Here is an 18,416-nt window from a genome sequence, read left to right as displayed (position 1 = left end):
TTCCTCCTGTGCAGGATGACAGCACTAGCCATAGTGACCATCAAGACCCCATTTCATTAGCTGTGGAAATGGCAGCGGTAAACCACACCATCTTGGCATTGGCCCGGCAAGGAGCCAACGAGATCAAGACAGAGGCTCTAGACGACGACTGATAGAAAGAAGGGGGAGGGTCGAAGCAAGAAGTAACTTAGTTTTAGACGTAGCACCTTAGCAGACTTTCCTCGGTCCTTAATATGTGTTCTTACAGTATAACTTTGCAGTTTCTTGTACGTCAGTTAGCTGTTAGGGTCTTGTTCTGTGAAGATGGCATGGTGCCCTCAGCCTTTGCGTATACTCTCTCAGTATTAATTCCCAATAAATAATCAATCAACCAACCAACCTCCCTCTCCCAGCCCCAGTGGCTAGAAAAATCTTGCTGCTCTATCTTAGCATTCAAAGTGCTTCCAGGTATTTTAGACAGTCCTCAATTACAAGTCTTAGGCTACACTTAAAATCTTGGATACCTTTAGAGATTGTGTAAAAATAGTCTGTATGCTTTTCCTTCTCTGAGACTGAAAGGATGCAAGCTGAGGTAGTGGCACAGGGTCGATGGACACCAGACTGGGAGTATCAACAGAGAGTAAAAAGAACACTAGAAACCCCACTTCAGCTGATTCAGATTTCCAGCTGCAATAAGCTGTGCCTCACTGGTCATACAGTGACTTGATATACTTTTGGGTGCTGTGCTAAGAATGTCCATTGGAAACACATTCACATATTTCAGTTGATGTTCCCATATTCAACACAGACATCCTCTACTCACAAGCTGTGTGGCTTAGTGGATAAGTACTGCCTTCTGCCTCTGGGACCATGATTGAAGCCCAGCCTGGGATCACATGAAAAATGAGCTGAATGTCTAATGGACAACAGTCCACCTCTCAAAACCACTATTCATTATTTGGCATGGCTTGTAGTGCCTGCTCAGAAGAGGTCTAGACGCTATTGATCTGTCACTAACAATTTCACTTTTTATTCTTCCTTTTCTGTCCCCACCCTGTTCCCCTCTCCACTTTGCCACTTTCAAAAGCAATGTTTTCCAAGAAGGTTTTAAGGTCATGAAACGGGTGAGTGATTTTTTTTACACATCTGTGTAACTAATGCCTATGTCTAGCCCGAAAGGTTATTCAAGAAGTTTGACATCTGACCTTTGCTAGTTAACCATCATAGCATAAATATTCTCCTAAATAAGAGCTTTTGCCTTTGCTTAAAGGCAAGAGGATCTCTTACCAGAGAAATGGGGTGTGAATGTTTTGTGTTCTCTTTACTCTGTCCTTGTTAAGATGTGAGAAAGCTATACTGCTACGAGCAATTTAATTAATAATTGGAAGCCATACTGATAATGGATGTGGTAATATTTGTAAAGCAAACCTACTTTAAGTAGCAGAAACTAATGGAATTGTTTTCCTTGATCATATGTAGCACTTTTGTTACTTTTTTCTTAAAGATATTTATATTTGATAAGTCTTTTTTTTATCATTTGAGAATTCAAAATGCCAAACAGCAAACTCGCATTACAGAGTCACCCTGCGATCGCCTTGTCATCTACTATCTAAATGATGAACTGTGTGTGCATCTAAGAAAATTACATCTGCTGGCATTGTGTGGAAACGATCTCCTGGCATCCTGATAAAATGATATGTTGCTGCCGGTAAGAGGAAACATCTCAATGGAAACAGCACGGGAAGTGTTAGAGACAGGCAGGACTGTGTTACATTTAAAAAAACTGAAAAACAACAACAAAAAGAAAACCTAAAAAAAAAAAAAAACAACACAAAAATAACAAAAATTAAAAAAAAACAAAACTATGTAAATTTTTGTATATAGATATATATAAAAATTTCCATAGTATTTCCAAAACATTCCATTTGTATCTTCCCCATTTAGGTGGGAATAGCTGAAGAGGGGAAAATAGCTGAATTCTGAAGGATGGGCTTCCTTCTTGTCTCATCCGCTTTTGAGGGGACAGAGGGAAGTCACAGTTACTTGGTTTGTTCTCATCCTCCCTTCCTCATGCACAGCTATCAGTCAGCATCGTGACCTCCCAAACTGTGGCTCCTCAGAAGGTTTTTAGGCAGCCTAAACCCACTCAGGGTGTAGGCTAGCTTACATCATCCTCACATCTGTTAGTCTCACCAAAATTGCTTGGGTAAGTGTGGAGATTTTGTGCTTTCAGAGGGTGCAGACCTGGCACCTCTTTGTCTCTGTAACTTCAAAGATAAATAGGTAGGGCTTGGCCTCGTCTTTCATTTATGGATTTCATTGGGAAATTTATGTGCTTTCCTTAGGTATAGATCACTGAAGCAGAATGAAGCCGTCTTGTTCTGTTTTATTGCATTTCTTGAGTAGGCAAATTTGTAAGTAGCATCAGGGCAGACTCGGGGAAAGCACAGAATTGGATCAGCTGCCATTGCACCATTGCAGTTTATTTCTTAATGTGTGTGTGAGTGTTTTGGTACTAAGGAGTGAAAGGACAGGGAGAGCTTTTGTTCCCTATTTTTGCACAGCAGAATGATCCAGCAAACTATAGCCTTAGTGGAATTTTACCTTATTCATACTGCAGTCACACACCAAGCTGACAAGCAACATCCACGATTTATAGGAAGGAGATTTTAATAATCGATGGCCTCTTTATGTTGGGATTGCCACCACCATTTGTCCTGGCTGTTTCATTTTAAAAAGAACAGATTCAAACTGTTGGACAGCTGCAATTTTAGAAGAAATATTGCTTACTATAGCATCTTGAGAAAAAAAAAGTCATTGTTTCAAGCGTCGCCTTTTTAAAGCAATAGGGAAGAATAAAAATCCTTATTCCGATTTTTGGTTCATGTGATGCAGGATCAGAGTAACACCCCTAAAACTGTATGTCCAGACCATCTGATGTCCTTTATAATGATATAATAATCTGACCATAATTCTGTCTGTCAGTGTCAGGTAGCTGCTGGTCTCATCAGGCGTCGATATCCAGTATGAAGGTTAATCAGATAAACCACTTGTGAACAGCTGGAGATTGCCAGATCCTCCTTGTCTGTAGCTTTGAAGATAAATACCAGTTTGCTGCTCTCTCACATCGTCTCACCAGAGCAAACAACAAATTACTTAACCAAGGAATCAGTCATGCTGAAAAAAGAAAAAAGAAAGACATTTGGTGTGTTTCAGGTTTCTGTCACCTTGGTTTGCACTTATCTACAAGAGGAATGAGGTAGGAGTAGGAGTTCAGGTGGTGCAGCAGCCTGTTTCCTTTATTCTGAAGGTTCATAGCAGACAGTTTGCAGATGATTAACAGCTTTCTGCTTTGACAGGAATTAGCTTACGTGGAGTAGATGCTGGTGTGACGATGTCAGAAGACCTGCACCTGATCTAGAGTGATTGAAAGACTTGTGGAGAGTGTGTCCTGTGATTTAGACTTTCTTTCTAGGTTTTCTGCTGCAGTGTGGATGTTGCTTGCATCTTTTTGTCTCTGGAGATTCTTGAAAAGTATCTTCTTGGTGGTGGCAGGTTTGGTTTTTTGGTCACATTGCAGTTCAGTGGCAAGTTTGTTGTAGTCAACGTGGAGCTACTGCAGTCTGTCCTTGTGTGGGGCCCCTTGAAGCAGGTCTGGTGGCAGACTAGATCTACCTTTTTGTTCTGTGAATAGAGAGGAAATAATCCAAGATGTTCCTCTTCTGTGATGGGCACAGATTGCTTTTAACTTTTAGAGTAAATTCTGGCTGTTATTTTGTGGCTCATAAAGTTCTTATACTTGAGTTCTTGTCTCTAACAGTCTTCTTAAAACAACAATTTCTACCTCTACTTGTTCTTTTGTTTTTGTTTTGAATTCTGTCTTTTTCCTGAAGTCTGAAATCCCAGATAGTTACAAAAGTATTATTAGTTGATAAAGGAAATAATAACATAGCAGCAAGCAGACATTATTCATTGATGGCCTAGAGTTGTAGAGACATCTAATACACTACAAGCCTAGATATTGTTATAGCATAATCCCATTACTCACATGTTGGACATGAGCAGATTGGCCATGAGTCTGCAGTGCACCCTTGTAGTGATAAAGGAATGTCACTAGGAAGAGCAAGGAAGGCAATAAGTCCCTTCTGCTGTTCACTTCTGGGAGCCTATCTGGAGTATTGTGGTCAGTTTTGTACAGCAGTAAGTCCATCATACAGCTGCTGAGATGAGAGGGTTGGAGCACATGGCACGTGGTGGGAGAGCTGTGATTGTTTGGATTGGCTCTGGGGAGATCTTATTTTGCTCTTTAATTGTTCTAATTGCTAGTGAATACAGTATAGTGAATACAGAGCCAGGCTCTTCTCAGAGGTACATAGAAAAAGATGAGGAGCAGTGGGCTCAAATTGCATTAAGAAAATTCCAGATGGAATTTTCAGAGGAATATTTTCATAGTGCAAGTGGTAAAAGAGGGGCCAAGAAAGGCAGTGGAAAAACCCACCCTTGGGGATATCCAAAACTCAACTGGACAAGATCTGGGGTTGGATCAGAGATCTCCACAGGTTTCTTCCGACCCAAATTATTCTTTGTAGGTTGCTCCAAAAGTAATGCCTCCTGTTTATTTCCATAGAAACTACAGCAGATACGAAGAGCACAATAACACTATTTGATAGAGAAAATTCTCAGCTACAAAACACTGTTTTTCAGCATAGCCACCACCATTAGCTATGTGTTTTTGCCAGTGATGAATAAGAGCCTGCATGCTGCACTTGTAGAAGTCTGTACTAGTGGAGGTGACCCCCTGTTTCACAGCTGCTGTGATGGTATTGTTGTTAGAAGTTGTTGCCCATGCAGTCCATCTTTAATCAGCCAGTAGAGATGGAAGTTAGAAGGTGCCCAATCTGGACTGTGCAGAGTGTCATTGGACAGGCCAGCCAGGAATGGCAGTGTGCTTCATGGTCTTCAAACTAATATGGGTCCTGGAGTTATCGTATTGCAAGAGAAGGATTGTCGCCTTCTCTGGCCTGACTGTGGAAGTTCAAGCCTTCAGCTTAGTCAGCGTTGTGACCTGACAGTCTAAGTTGATGGTTTATCCATGTTCCAGGAAATCCAGAATGATCCCTCCTTTCCTATCCCAAAAGACTGTGCACAACACTTTACCATCTGAGGACTGTGTCCTAAAAGTTTTTCTTCAATGGGAAATTCAGATGTCACCAGTCCATATGCTGCCATTTTGACTCTGGCTCATGGTGGTGGCACCACCTCTTGTCACTGGTAATGATGAGATCCAGGGAAATCACCTTCAACCCTGTGTTGGTTCAGTAAGTCCTGACAGACTTGCATACAGACTTGCTAGTGTTCTTTCTATCCCTGTGTGAGCATTCGTGGGACCTGTCTGCTGCAAACTTTGCAGTGTTCCAGCATTGCCAGTGTCGTTGAAGCAGATATTCAGCTCTGTACACAGTTCTCTGATTGTAATTTGCCTATTGGCACAGATGAACTAATGGAGATGCTCTTTTTTGAGTAGTATGACAGCTGTGCATGGCTGTCCAGAATGCGGCTTGTCTTTCATGTCACTGTCACCGCTGCTGAAATGCACTGCCCACTGCCTCCTTGTGCTTACATCCACTGTTCTATCTCCATTAACATTCAGCAAGCATTGATGAATGTCAGTGAATGCTGTTTTTTCATCATGGAAGAATTCAGTTCCACAACTTTGCTTCACATGCACTTCCACGTCAGGCACCATTCTATCAGGCTGCCTCTCTGCTGCCATCTGTCACACAGCAACAGAACGTCATGAAATATTGGTGGGAAGTTTCAGCCACTACTGCCATCCCACCAGCATCCACGTCTGATGTTGTGAGCCAACATCATAAAATAGGAGGCATTACTTTTGGAGCAGCCCTTGTATGATTCAAACCTGCTCAGGTCGGGGAGTTTCCCAGTTCTCATCTGCACATGTTCACTTGTTTAAGGAAATTCTGTTATTTTGCCTACTGTTAAAAAGTTCTGTCCTGTCCTAATATAGATGAGCTTTATTTGTAGAGTCTGGCTCCAGGTTCTAATCAAGCCATAAGGAATAAATCTCATTAATTATTTGCTCTGTTTACACAGTTCTTCAGGGATATTTGAATTAGCTTGTTTCGTTCCTTGGCTAACACTGAACTGGTAAGTTCTCCACGTTTTAATAACGTTTGCGCTGTAGATTCATTTTTGCCTTTGAGAGGAATTTTCACTGTCTTGCTGCTGTGAGTGTAGACTTGAACAATTTCGCGTAGCTGAAGAGGTTAGAAGAGGAATTGTACTCAGCTTAAGCCCACTGTTGACTACTGTGATATGCTAAAATTTTTTGTTTCAGTAAATCTTCAAATGGTGATTGTCAGAAGATTTCGTTTGGTAGCCTACATCTTCTGCACTTGCTTGGAGCCTCATGTTATTTCCTTATGTTTGCTGTTGGCCATTGCTAGACAAAAAATAAATAATAATAGAAAAACATACAAAGACAGATTTGGGGTCTGATGTGGAAGTTATTTTAAAGAGAAATCATGATGGTGTTCGCTACTATGGTACAGCATGGAGTCACTGTCCCAAGTGTCACTCCTGCCTTTAAGGTGCAGGAGAACACAGAGATGAGTTCAAGATTCTCAGATCCCCTCTGTGGTGTAACAGTGAGATGCTGCTTGCAAGGAAGTAGAATGAAAGCATTGTGCTGGTAGAACATTGTGGTAGCAATGGTAATAGGAGGATACTTGGACTAGATGATCTTGTAGGTCCTTTCCAACCTTGTGATTCTATGACGTCCACCAGGTCGCAGAGCCACCCAGAAGTACGTGGTACTGGTAACAGGATTTCACTGTATTTTTCACATAGATAAAACCACCAAACCAAAACTGATGTAAGAGTTGCAACTCGAAACTGCAGCCTCTAAAACCTTTAATGCGAGGTTCTTTTTCACTGTGTGTGATGTCAGTTCTGGATTCGTGCATTTCAGTGTTCATTATGAAGATTCAGTACTGAGCTGTGGATGTTTAGTAGGGGAATATTTTTTTCCCCCTTTATGCCTGGAATTCTCCTCATTTCAGATAATAAATTTCTTACCAGAAATTTTCTATTCCTCCACTTGTACCAGCTACATCACTCTGTAGCCCTCATCCCCAAGGGTCCATCAGCTTCTTTCAAATTCATTTGATAATTACCAGCAAATTTTAGTGTCAAAATAAGTTTTGCTCTTATGTTAGGGCTTCCCACCCAAGTAGCTCTTGCACTCTTTGAAGTTCTTTGACTTGGTAATATTATTTTGAATGAAATCTTCAGCTTGTAGGCAATAACGTTGAGTTTCGTGTAGCATTTCTCATTTGGCAGGAATCTTTATTGGCAGGGTTGCTCTTGAAAAAACTTGCTTTATGTTAGTGACCTAACGTATGCTTGTTCTTGTTAGACAGCTGCAGGTTTTGTGTGTTTAAATGCCTCTTAGTGGAGTAATTGGGATTGTATCACAATCCTGGCCAACTGAATGGAAGTTTGAGGAGTAACTTTTTCACTGTGACTTCTTGGGAGGGAGGGTGGATGGCCTGACCATGAGTACCTCCAGTTCCCAAGGAGAAGAGTTGCAGAGAAGATTCAAAATAAAGCTTTCCCCTTTTTGCAGCTGGCCTTTTTACTCAGGATCTTGAAGCAGCCATTGGCCAACGGGCATTTGGCAAGCTGAAAAGCATCGCCCCAAACCTCTCATTTTAGTGTCTATTCATTTCGTCTAATAAATGGGATTAGAACTGTCCAATTAAAGATACTGCACATTGAAGGAAAAGAAAGAGGCATTCTAGAGGCGACAGCTATAAATTCAAATTTAAAATATACAAAAGATATTTTTCTCCATTGTGAGAATTGTGTTAGAACTGGAGAAGTGGATGCGATCATCTTGAGGGCTGTCAGTAAGAGGACAGCGTTTTGATGTTGGTTTTTGTCCAGCAAATATCAATACAGTTAATTAAACGAAACTATTCTCAGTTGCACCAGTGGAACAAACACAGGGAGAAAAATTCAAACCTCTCAAGAGTTGTTCATTGCTAACCTTGGCCTTAGGTTCTGTCTCTTAAAAATAGCTTGCAGTTGTTTGTTCATGCCTGTTTTCATGTCGCCATCCATTTGGCAGAGGCGATGCAGTAGCGACGATGGCACTGACATAGTTATGACAATCAGTACAAACTGTACTCGTTTTGTTAAGGTTCCTCTGTCAAATGCTCCTTATGAAAATTCAGATCATACCCTCGCTGGTACTTGCTGGAACAAGTAAACAATATTTTTTTTATTAATTTGAAATGCAGTCTGTGATGTTTACGGTGTGCTTATCAGTGTAGTATTTGGGTGGTATGTCAGAGAGATAGAGAAGTTTTTCCGTTTCAGGTGTCTGTGGGGTAAGCTCACAAAACAGATTTTAGTCGCTCCCTTTAACCAAGCTGATCAAGAAAACTGACTAATTGGTTTGACTACTGCAGTGTTGTGCTCTTCCCTGTTCTTTGCAGTGGGCTTTGGAGTGCTCCTGCCAACGGCTTCAGTGCGAGGAAACCCAACTCATGAAGTGGAGCGAGCTGTAACAGCCTTGATGCTCTGTATGTACAGTGCATCCCACTCTCAGCTGGCTTGGCACAAGGATGTCTGCACCATTTATCCCCTATTCTTGTTAAATGGAAGCGGGTGCATTCTGCTGATCAAAACATCCAGCATGCTTCTGCTGAATGCTTTCAGAATGCAGGCAGGGTAATTGGGATGGGTAGATAAATGTGTAAGAGTATGGCAGGAAAAGTAATGGCAGCTCTTTCGAAGGGCTGGATGTCCTCCTGACATGTAATTAGCTGCTTTAGAAAGATGTGGATTGGCATGGTCATAATTAAAAGGATTTCTGTCTTTCTGTGATTGAAAACAGAAGATCTTCCGCCCCCTAATTTTCTTTAGAACCAGCATTACTGGTGACATTTGGAACAGCTATACTTCGTAAACTTTAATAATGACCTGTTCCTAATGGTAACTTCTAACAGCAGGGGCTGAAACAGAGTTTAGTTTTCTATGCAAAACTACTTCTTTTCCTTTTATGCTTTTGGGTATTTATTTCTTCTTAGTGGGTTTTAGAAATAAAGCTGGTGTTTAATTGTGTGACTGTGTGATTACAGATTACCCTGCGTTGTGGTTGGGCTCTTCTTGACTTGTCACTTGTTTGTGGAGATGATAAGGAAGTTTAGCCGTGGTCTGGGACTCCCCTGATCTGCTCGTGCTGTTTTTACCCTGCCCACAGGTGGAGAATGCCAAGCACAGGTAGCCTTCAGTTTCCAAATTAGAGCTGGCTCTTCTGTGTTTCTGGCTTTTCTGTGCCACTTCAGCACATCTCCTGTATGGTCTCAGTTTGGAAGCGTTGCCAGCAGTTGTTGCTGAGGGTATTGCTGTGTTGTCCTGAAGATGTCTGCAGTGTCCTGACCTCATGGGTGGCATCCCTGCCCATGGGAGAGTGTTGGAACTAGATGGTCTGTGAGGTCCCTTCCAACCCAAGCCATTCCATGATTCTGTGATATGATACGGTCTAGCATTACAAGCTAACTCACCTTTTTGTTAAGAAATCTCAGAAGAGCCTGCAGCATGGTATTCTTCTGTACTGCAGGAGAGGAGCTGTGCTGGTGACTTACACTAACATCACAATCTTTCCATGATAACGTTGCTAGATTCTGCAAAAGCATTTGTCATAAAGTGTTGTGTGCCTTTCTGTTTTGTTTATTTGTGAAAAACAGTATCTGTGGATCTGCCTTTAGCCCTGCAGAGCTTCTGCTCCATATTTGACCGTAAACTTCTTGACTGTATTCCATAGTGATACTGTCCTGCTGTACGAGGTGAGTTTCTGAAGCTTTTTGCTGTGTAAAGATGCATACATGGAGTTAGTAAAATTTAGCAAAGATAGCAGGTTCCTAACTTCAACAGATTTGCAAAGAAATGAGGAACCTTTAACTTATTTAGGCTCTTACCTGAATCCTTCAGTTACTTTTCAGCTTCCTTATAGAGCTACTTCTGCAAATCTCATCCATTGTCACTGTGGTTCAGAACAGACCTATGGGTCTTGGGTACTTAGTTCTTCCAGAGCCATTGCCACTGGTAGTGCTTACACTCACAGTAGCAATGGTAGGAATTTCTTTCCTAGGACAGGAATTTTTAGACACTAACTTGCTGCTGTCACTGGTCTCAATTCATCTTCCTATCTTTTTCTCCCATCCCTTCTCCTTAACTAATTAAAGTCTTCCATGTTATGGCAAGATGGCATATGTAACTTAAATAACACACCTCTGTAATTAAGAGGTTGGCATCAGCCTTCTGAGTTGTATTTTACGTCATTTGAGGTTTAAAAACACATTTTGCTGACATTTTATTTACCAAATCACTCAAGACAAAGACATGATTAAATTATCAATTAATATTTCTCACCCAATATATTCCAGTGAGAATATTGAGCATATATTGCATTCCTCAAAGTGCGTTTGACTTTGCATTTTTTTAATTGTTATTATATTTTAAGTCTGCCTGCTGGTAACGTTGCTGCTATCTGTCTCTAACAGTACTGTAGTGACAGTGCTCAAAATGTCCTTCAGAAGCCAACCAGAGCCAGGAATTCAGAATATCAACTCAATGACCAGTTTTTCCCATAGCAGGGTGCAAATTTATACTTCATGGCAAGTAAGCAGATCTTTTCAAGACCAAATGACAGGGACTCTCCCTTGGCACATTTGAGCTGCCTGTTGTTCAGAAGGTTTGGTAAGATTTTGGTGTGAAAAGTAGCCATGAGAGCATTTCACCTTTCTGTGTCGTTTGGGTGGTCTGAGTTTAGGTGGAACTACATGAGTTCTGAATGGCTGGATGAAGCAGAATGGAGTTTGCATCAGACATGGAAACTCATGTGATGTGCAGGGTCTCCTTTTAGCTGGTAGATTGGTCCCTTCTGGCCTTAATTGTTAAACTTTGATTCCAAAGAGGTTGACTTCTACTCTTACAGCTGTAACTTGTTCGTAGTATATAATAATTTGTTGAGATTTGAGTAGTAGAGTGGTTCTCTACAGTAAGACCTCCTTCAAAATGTATGACTTTCCATCAGAGGAAATGTTGTGCCTTATGTCTCTAAACCACGTCAAGTTCCACTTATGTATGATGAAGACCTTTTTACTCTTTGTATTTCTGCCAGGATGAGAATCAAGCGAACGCTGTTTTGATAGAAGGTGGTTTATTGTATGCTGCCATATTACTGAGATCTGCTCCCATGTCTTACAGATTCTTCCCATCTGTCCTTCTGAAACAGCAATACGCTCTTCCATACCCATCAGTGTTCAGCAGCTATGGTAGCTCTGGAACAACATCGTTCTCTTCAACCATTATTTTTGCTTCTTCTACAAAGAAAGAAGAACCCAACCAAAATCCAGAGCAGGTCAATCTGAATTTCTAATCCTAAATTTTCTTTGCTATTTGCTGATTGAGCATGTGGATACGCGAATCCCAGTCGTTATGTTTTCACTGTTACCCAGGCACATTCCACATGAAATCATTTCACATGAGAAAGCGTTGGTCTGTCATGACCATTTCCTGTAGCTGCAGTGGCTCAAGGAACTGTTGATGTGAATGCTTTTACCTGTTGCCAGAGTGCTTCAAAAATATCACAGCCACCACAAGTCTTCTTGCTAAACTCATCTCTCCTCTTTCCTACCCTGAGCCTCTGTTTCCTTGAAGGAATTCCAGACAAGTATTTGAGCTATACTTCCTTCAGCGGCTCTGAGCCTTTCACTTCCCTCTGGAGCTGATTCTTGTTGGTACAGAATTTGTCACACATATTTGTCCCTAACTGTAGTTGTGTTTCTTTTGTCTTTCATCCAAGCTCTTTCACACCTCAGTAATCCTATTTTACCTGGTGTGCGGCTGGTTTTCTTACACAGACATGCTCTGACCTGAACTTGGTGCTTGTCTGGTCTCCAGCTGAGCAATGGATGTGATTTCCATGCTGATAACAAACCAGTCTGCTGTAATACTGAAGTTGAGGTTTTTCAGATCATTTGAGCTCTTCACTAGCTGAAAGACCCCAGGTGTTTTCAGCATGGCACTGCTCCTCCCTTCCCTCCCTTTACTTTTGATGCTTAGATTAACAAATCAGGGAAACAGTAACTTCTAAGTATGATTTTGTTTGTTTTTAACTGGGAAGCCTGGTACTGGGCCTTGCACCTCAGTAGCTATTCCGTGATATTCTAGCAAATTACTTGGGAAAATGCAGGTATGTCACAGATACAGCCGTTCTTAACGAACTAATTGGGTGTTTCTTGCACATGATTATGGTGCTCAGGTTTACCTGTTCTGTTTAGTTCTGTGCTCTTTGGTGTCTGTTGCTTCTCCCCCTCCTGGTAGGACTAACTTGTTGCTTTCTGTGCCCTTTGTCCATCTTCAGTGATTTCTGCCATTTCAATTTCACTCCTCTTGTTTCTCATTCTTGTCTTTTTTCTCTACAGGCACTTTATTACCTTCACAGCTTTGAGCAGTGTATTTATAGTTAGTTGTTTCCTAATTCCTTTAATACTTCAGTCCAAGTCGACATAGATTCATCTTTCCTTTTGCCTATTAGATGGCACTGTATCAGTTGCCTACTTGAAGTTCAGATATATATTATCCACAGTAAAGTATAAATATGAAACAGTCTCCAGAGTTCACTCAGACCATTTAAAACAAACAAAAAGAACTCATAAATTCAGTCCTTTTACAGCAGGTTTTTCATCAGCAGCCTCCCATGTGAAATAGTGTATTTGCAATTGCTGGACCACGCTCAGCAGAGGGACGAGGTAGTAGCATTATTTTTCTCCAACGTTTTGCTCGCATTTAATATTGGAAGCAGTGTGAATTGGTGCCGTTGTTGTTTCTGGTTATGTGTTGCCACCTGCTTTTTTCACGTGAGTTTTTGGGAGGGGTGGTGCGCGGGTTTTGAGGTTGGACTCGATGGTCTTGAAGGTGTTCTCCAACCTGAGCCGTTCTGCGACCCTGCGGCTGCGTTGCGCTGTGTGTGGCGCCATTCCTGCTGCGTGTCGTCGTGTCGTTCAGCCAGGGCCTGGGCTCACCTTTGGCAGCCGGAGTAGCTTTTGATTTCTTTAAGTTGTTTTACATTTGAAGGCGATGAAAAAAAAAAACTTGAAATGAAAGGACTTCTCTGAATAGATACAGTAATGAAAGTGGATTGGATTTTGAAGTTCCCGTCCTTCAGTGTTGTCCACTGAACTTTCTTTTTGGCTTGTGCATGAATTCGTGTTGAGACTTGAAGCTTTTGACTTATTTCTCGGTTCTCCGGGGCCAGAGCCCTGCTTGTTCTTTGGAGAGGGGACATGTTGCATTTCATCCTCGTTGCCGTACAAACCAAGAAGCAGAAATATTTCTGTGCTGGGATCCTGCCGTAGCGTTAGCAGTGCCGTTCCAAATGCCAGCAGCAGCAGCTCCTCCTCCCTGTGCCATCAGGGCGGCTCACGGGGCTGAGGGCAGCACGTCCTCCTGCACCAGGGGCTCTCACTGGGGGAGCACCTGGAAGTCAGGCGTCGCACCCTGCGCTGCCACCGTGGGCAGAGCCACCAAGGACAGGCTTCTACCTTAAGGATGGTGTGGGAGTGACAGATTCAAACCAGGTTTAGTTCAACAGTGGTTCTGTCAAAGGGTGACAGTTACAAGTGGGTTATGTCCGCGGGGAGCACTGTTTTTTGACAGATAGCCTTGGCTGTCTCCCCCTTGGTCTCTATGATCTTCCCAAGGCTCATAAAAGCCCAGGAAGTGTGAAATATGTGCAGTACTTTTTTAATTATTATTATTTTTTTCTTAGTGTCGATTTAAAAAGTGCCTAAGTGAGTAACAGGACTCCAGAGTGAGCTGGAGAAATAGGATCAGACCTCATTTCCCTCCTAAGAGCAGAGCCCTCGCTGCGCTTCCTCCGGAGGAGCAGTGAGAGTCTGTAACCCTGCAGAATCCAGCAGGGAAGAAATCCCTTTCCTCATGCTGCTCCCTCATTCTCCAACCTAAAACTTGTTGGTGGGGAACTTCTTAGCAGACGGTGTTTCTCAGCCAAACCGTGGCAATCTCTGTTTTAGGGTGGATGGGAAGGAGGGGGAAGCTCGGGCAGAATTTGGTAGGAAACTGCTTCTGGGATTCCAGGTGCAAATGGCTTTGTGCATTCATCTCATGTCTCTGGATAACCCCACACCTGAGGTTCTGGAGTGGCCGATATCCATAATAACCCCTTCTTGGAATCACAGAGGCGGTTTCTTCCTTTATTCTTATCTATTTCTAGGCTTGTTAGAGCGGACCTGCTAAACATTTTGTCAGAATAATGTGATGATTGGCAGGTGGTTATAACCTTGTAAAAATGAGGATTTTAAGTGGGTAAAATAAAAGATATCAATGTTAGTTTTAAAAAGTTGCATTAAAGAGTTTCTTCTGACGTAGCGAAAGGAAATAAAACAAGGGAACGCTGGTGAGATGCGTTGGTACCACTGGAGGGTTCCGAAGATGAAAGCAACCCATACGTAGATGTTTTATTTTTCATGTGTGACAAAGTGTTGTTTTCACCGTGACAACTTAATTACATGTGAGTTGGGAAAGCCTAGGAAATGTTGTTGGCAGGGGAAGCCGTAAGGGCATCTCTTGTGCAGAGAACAGAAAGCGAGCTTGTAGGATGTCGATGGGTGTTGGTATAAGCAATGATCAAAGGAGAATCTAGTGCTGGGGTGCTGATGAGAACAAAGTGCTCACGGAGCCCCGTAGTACATTGGATGCAGTGCTGTCCCCCTGCTCCAGAGATGCCTTTTTTTTGACTGTGATTTTTTTCCTAAACAAAGTGATTGTCGGTAACGGTGGTCGCAATCGAAAAGAGCTTAGCAGCGAGCGTGTCCAACCCAGGGGTGACAAGGCAACGGAACAGACGGGGGGCACAGAAGGAGAATGAGGAAAGCAAAGGCCCCAGGCTCTGTGTGACATGCTGTGGGTTGGGATTTCCATTTTGGGGTTCTGTGCACCCTCGTTTTGCTGCGTTGGGATAGGAGCGCCGGGCCGGCCGTGCGCCTCGAGCGCCGTGGTGAACGTGAGCTGCCGCTGTCGCACGTGGGGCAGCTGCGGTGCCTGCAGTTCCTCCCCACGTCTCCAGCTCACCAGTAAGCAGGGATGAGCTGTGCCAGCCCTGCTGCTCCTGTGGCTCCGTCCCTTTGCGCTGCCCATGTCCCCGTTCCCCGCGCCGCGCGCCCCGCCGCCAGCCGCTCCTTGTCTCATCTGCTGTAGGTGTTGTGCCTACCTCAAGAGGTAAACATGGTATCCTGGAGTCACACTTCACTCTGTTCTTTTTTACACGAGCACTAGCGCGCACACACTGGAATGTATATTCTCCCCCACCCCAAATAACCTCGTGACCCGATCCTTGCTGTAGCCACCACCAACTCCTCTTGCAAATTGGATGCTGCTTTAAATGTGAAAACAAATGTTCGAGAAGCTATAAAACCTGAATGAAAGCTAAAGCTGAATTTATAAAGCCTTGTTGCGTATGAGCCAAAAGTGCAAAAAGCTCTATATAATGAACTAACCTGCCACTCATATAAATATAAATATATATAAATATATTAAAATCAGACTGTTCTACAAAATTGTGTATTTGTATTTTTGTGTACGTACAATTTTCTGCTAAGCAGAAGGAGGATGTAGTATAGGATGATGTGAGAAGAGATTTTGTTTAATCATATTTCTTTGTTACTTATTTTTGTTAACATCCAGATGCCTGTCTTTGTCTTCTGTATATGACACTGTTCCAAAGGTGCAGTATCCCTCTCCCACCGTGTCCCAGCCCTCTCCTGCCTCGCTGGGTGATGCTCCTCGCCGTGGCCGGGCTGCTCAGCCCATGGGCCACGTCCATGCTTTGCATTTAGTGGATGTGCCGTGCGTTGCTGTTTGCCACCTGGTGGGCCTGTTCTCTGCAGTCTCTTTGCTGTGGTCCTCAGCATGAAATTTCAGGAAGAAACAAGCAGCAGTGCAGACCAGGAGGGAGGATGAGCAGTAAGCAGGCAGCCAAGGCAGGGAGGCGGCGCTGTGCGTCACAGGGAGCGAATCTCAGGTACCACCAGCAAGCTGCAGTGCACTACTGAGCGACCCCACAGCTGCCAAAGTGGTTTTGCTGTCAGCAGGGCGGGTGGGCAGCAGTGCTGGTGGGGCTTCGGTGCAACCTGCATGCATTGCAGCGAGTGGTGGAGCAGCCGTGGCGTCTCCCTGTTCTCATGGCTGGGCGCCCTTCTGGTACTGATGGTTAGGAAGAGTTTTTCTGAAGTCTTCTCTAAGTCACTGCAGTGAGCTGCGAGATGCTGATCCATCCCTGGATGTGTGTAAAACCATTTGGATGTGGTGCTCAGGGACACGATTTAGCAGAGAGCTGTCAGGGTCGTATGGTCAGGTTGTGGTTGGACTTGATGGCTTTGAAGGTCTTTTCCAACCAGAGCAATTCTGTGATCTTGTGAGTGGATCTGCTCCATGTTTTGCTGCAAGGAGAGGGGAGTCATTTTGTCACTTGGTGTTGGTCCTTATGAGTTACAAAGTGGAGAAGTGCCTGGGGAAGGTCCAAGCAGAGCTGGGTAGAACAGGCTGTGGTGGAGAATAACACAAAGCTCTGCAATTCATGTGATCCGAATTTCCCTTCCCCTTCCTTGCTGCAAACCCTGGAGGCAAACGGGTCCTTTCTGTGCGCTCCCATCTGCAGAATGAAGGTGACAGTTCTTGTTTGTCCCATCTTCCTTAGGCAGTAGGTGCTTCAGAAGCAGCAGCTCCTTCCCTCCTGCCCTTTGTGCCCTTTTTGCTTTTTCTTTTAATTTCTAACATTGTCTGAACCGAATTCTGGTCCAGGGAGAGCGATACTGCACCTTTCCATGTAGGGCTCATATTTATAACAGTGTGTAATGACTGTAGCAAAAGTCCTTGTTTCTGTATGTGAATGGACAGAGAAACAAGTGCTCTATTGTATTGATTAAAATAGTTAAAATGAGTCCTGTATCATTGTATCTCCTATTCTGGATTAGTGCCTTTTGGACAGTAGACTGTTCTGTAATTAAAATGTAGTATAACTGCTTTTTTGTACAGTTTTGTTTTAATAAAACTTTTTTTTAATTTGTGTTTATTTTAGTATTGTACCTCTTAGAAAATAAAAATGTATAACTCAACAAAGACAAAGCCTCTGATGGTCCTTTTTGGCTGAGGGTGGCGGCAGCCCTGGAGCAGCCTCAGGCACGAGCAAAGGAAAACACATCTCCACAGCTTCAACATGTAGAACAACGAACTCTTTGGAGGATGAGGGATGGCCTCAAATTCCTGGGTCCCCCACTTTGTTTTTTGGAGAAGATGGGGAACATTGGACAGTGATGGGACAAAGGGGAACGGTTTGAAACTGAGACAGGGGAGGTTTAGGTTGGATCTTAGGAGGAAGTTTTTCCCCCAGAGGGTGGTGAGGCACTGGAACAGGTTGCCCAAGGAGGCTGTGGATGCCCCATCCCTGCAGGCATTCAAGGCCAGGCTGGATGTGGCTCTGGGCAGCCTGGGCTGCTGGTTGGTGACCTGCACACAGCAGGGGGTTGGAACTGGATGAGCACTGTGGGCCTTTGCAACCCAGGCCGTTCTGTGATGCTATGAACACGTGAGGACCCAGAGGTGTGGGGCTGTTTGTGTCCTGCCCCGAACCTCCATTTCCAGCTGGACTTTGGCAACTCCATTTGCTCATTGTGACAAAGAGCACGAGGACAGGTGAGGGCCGTGAGAGCGCTGCTAATTGGCGGCAGGCAGCGGAGGAGGCAATTCTTTGTGGGGCGTTTGTTCCCCTCGCCTGTTTTGATGGCTGCCTTCTGAAGGCAGCTCTGGCTGCAGAACACAGAGCAGTGCGGCGGTGCTGCAGGAACCACCTTTGGGAAGAGCGGCTCTCGAACAAAGTGACGGCACTTCAAAAGGCGCCCGTGCTCCAGCAGAAGGTTGGCGTTTCTTCTTGCTTCTTCTGAAGGTCCAACATGAAAGGAGATCGACCGTAGGAAAAAACAACACACCAGGCAGCTGTATTCCTGTGCACTGATTGCAAGGCACCGATAAAAATACCCTTTGCTAAATGACTTTCAGCAAGGAACTGCGGAATTGGTGCGGGGTTTTGTTGCTTGTAGAAACAGACAGGTGAGAGCTGGGCCCAAAGCCTGCTTCTTGTTAGCAACGCTAAGCTGCGTTTTGGAGGAAAAAGTGTTGACAAAGAGAAACTAAAGAGAAAAAAAAAAGGGATAAGCACCAAGATTGCATCGCATGCTGCTGAGGTCACACCTGGGGTGCTGGGCACAGCACTGGGCCCCCCAGTGCTGCAGAGAGCTGGGCGAACTGCTGGGAGCCCAACACAGGGC

General features: G+C 43.7%; 1 protein-coding gene across 23 annotated transcripts in view; it reads left to right on the top strand.

Annotated features, from left to right (window-relative positions):
• HMBOX1 (homeobox containing 1) overlaps window positions 1-18,416 on the top strand; it is a 728,731-nt gene that overhangs the window by 112,091 nt on the left and 598,224 nt on the right. For 19 of the 23 annotated variants that reach the window (XM_048937428.1, XM_048937427.1, XM_048937424.1 and 16 more), the window contains one exon: window positions 15-17,658. In XM_048937428.1, coding sequence (XP_048793385.1) covers window positions 15-152 — 138 coding nt within the window. In that variant the 3' untranslated portion in view covers window positions 153-17,658. Of the gene's footprint in view, window positions 1-14; window positions 17,659-18,416 lie in introns of those variants that run through there. The other 4 variants (XM_048937429.1, XM_048937436.1, XR_007375417.1 and 1 more) reach the window with 3 other exon arrangements.

This window comes from Lagopus muta, chromosome 2, assembly GCF_023343835.1.
Source record: "Lagopus muta isolate bLagMut1 chromosome 2, bLagMut1 primary, whole genome shotgun sequence".
NCBI lineage: Eukaryota > Metazoa > Chordata > Aves > Galliformes > Phasianidae > Lagopus > Lagopus muta.
Note: the sequence above shows the minus strand (reverse complement) of the source record. Positions and strands in the feature narration are given on the sequence as shown.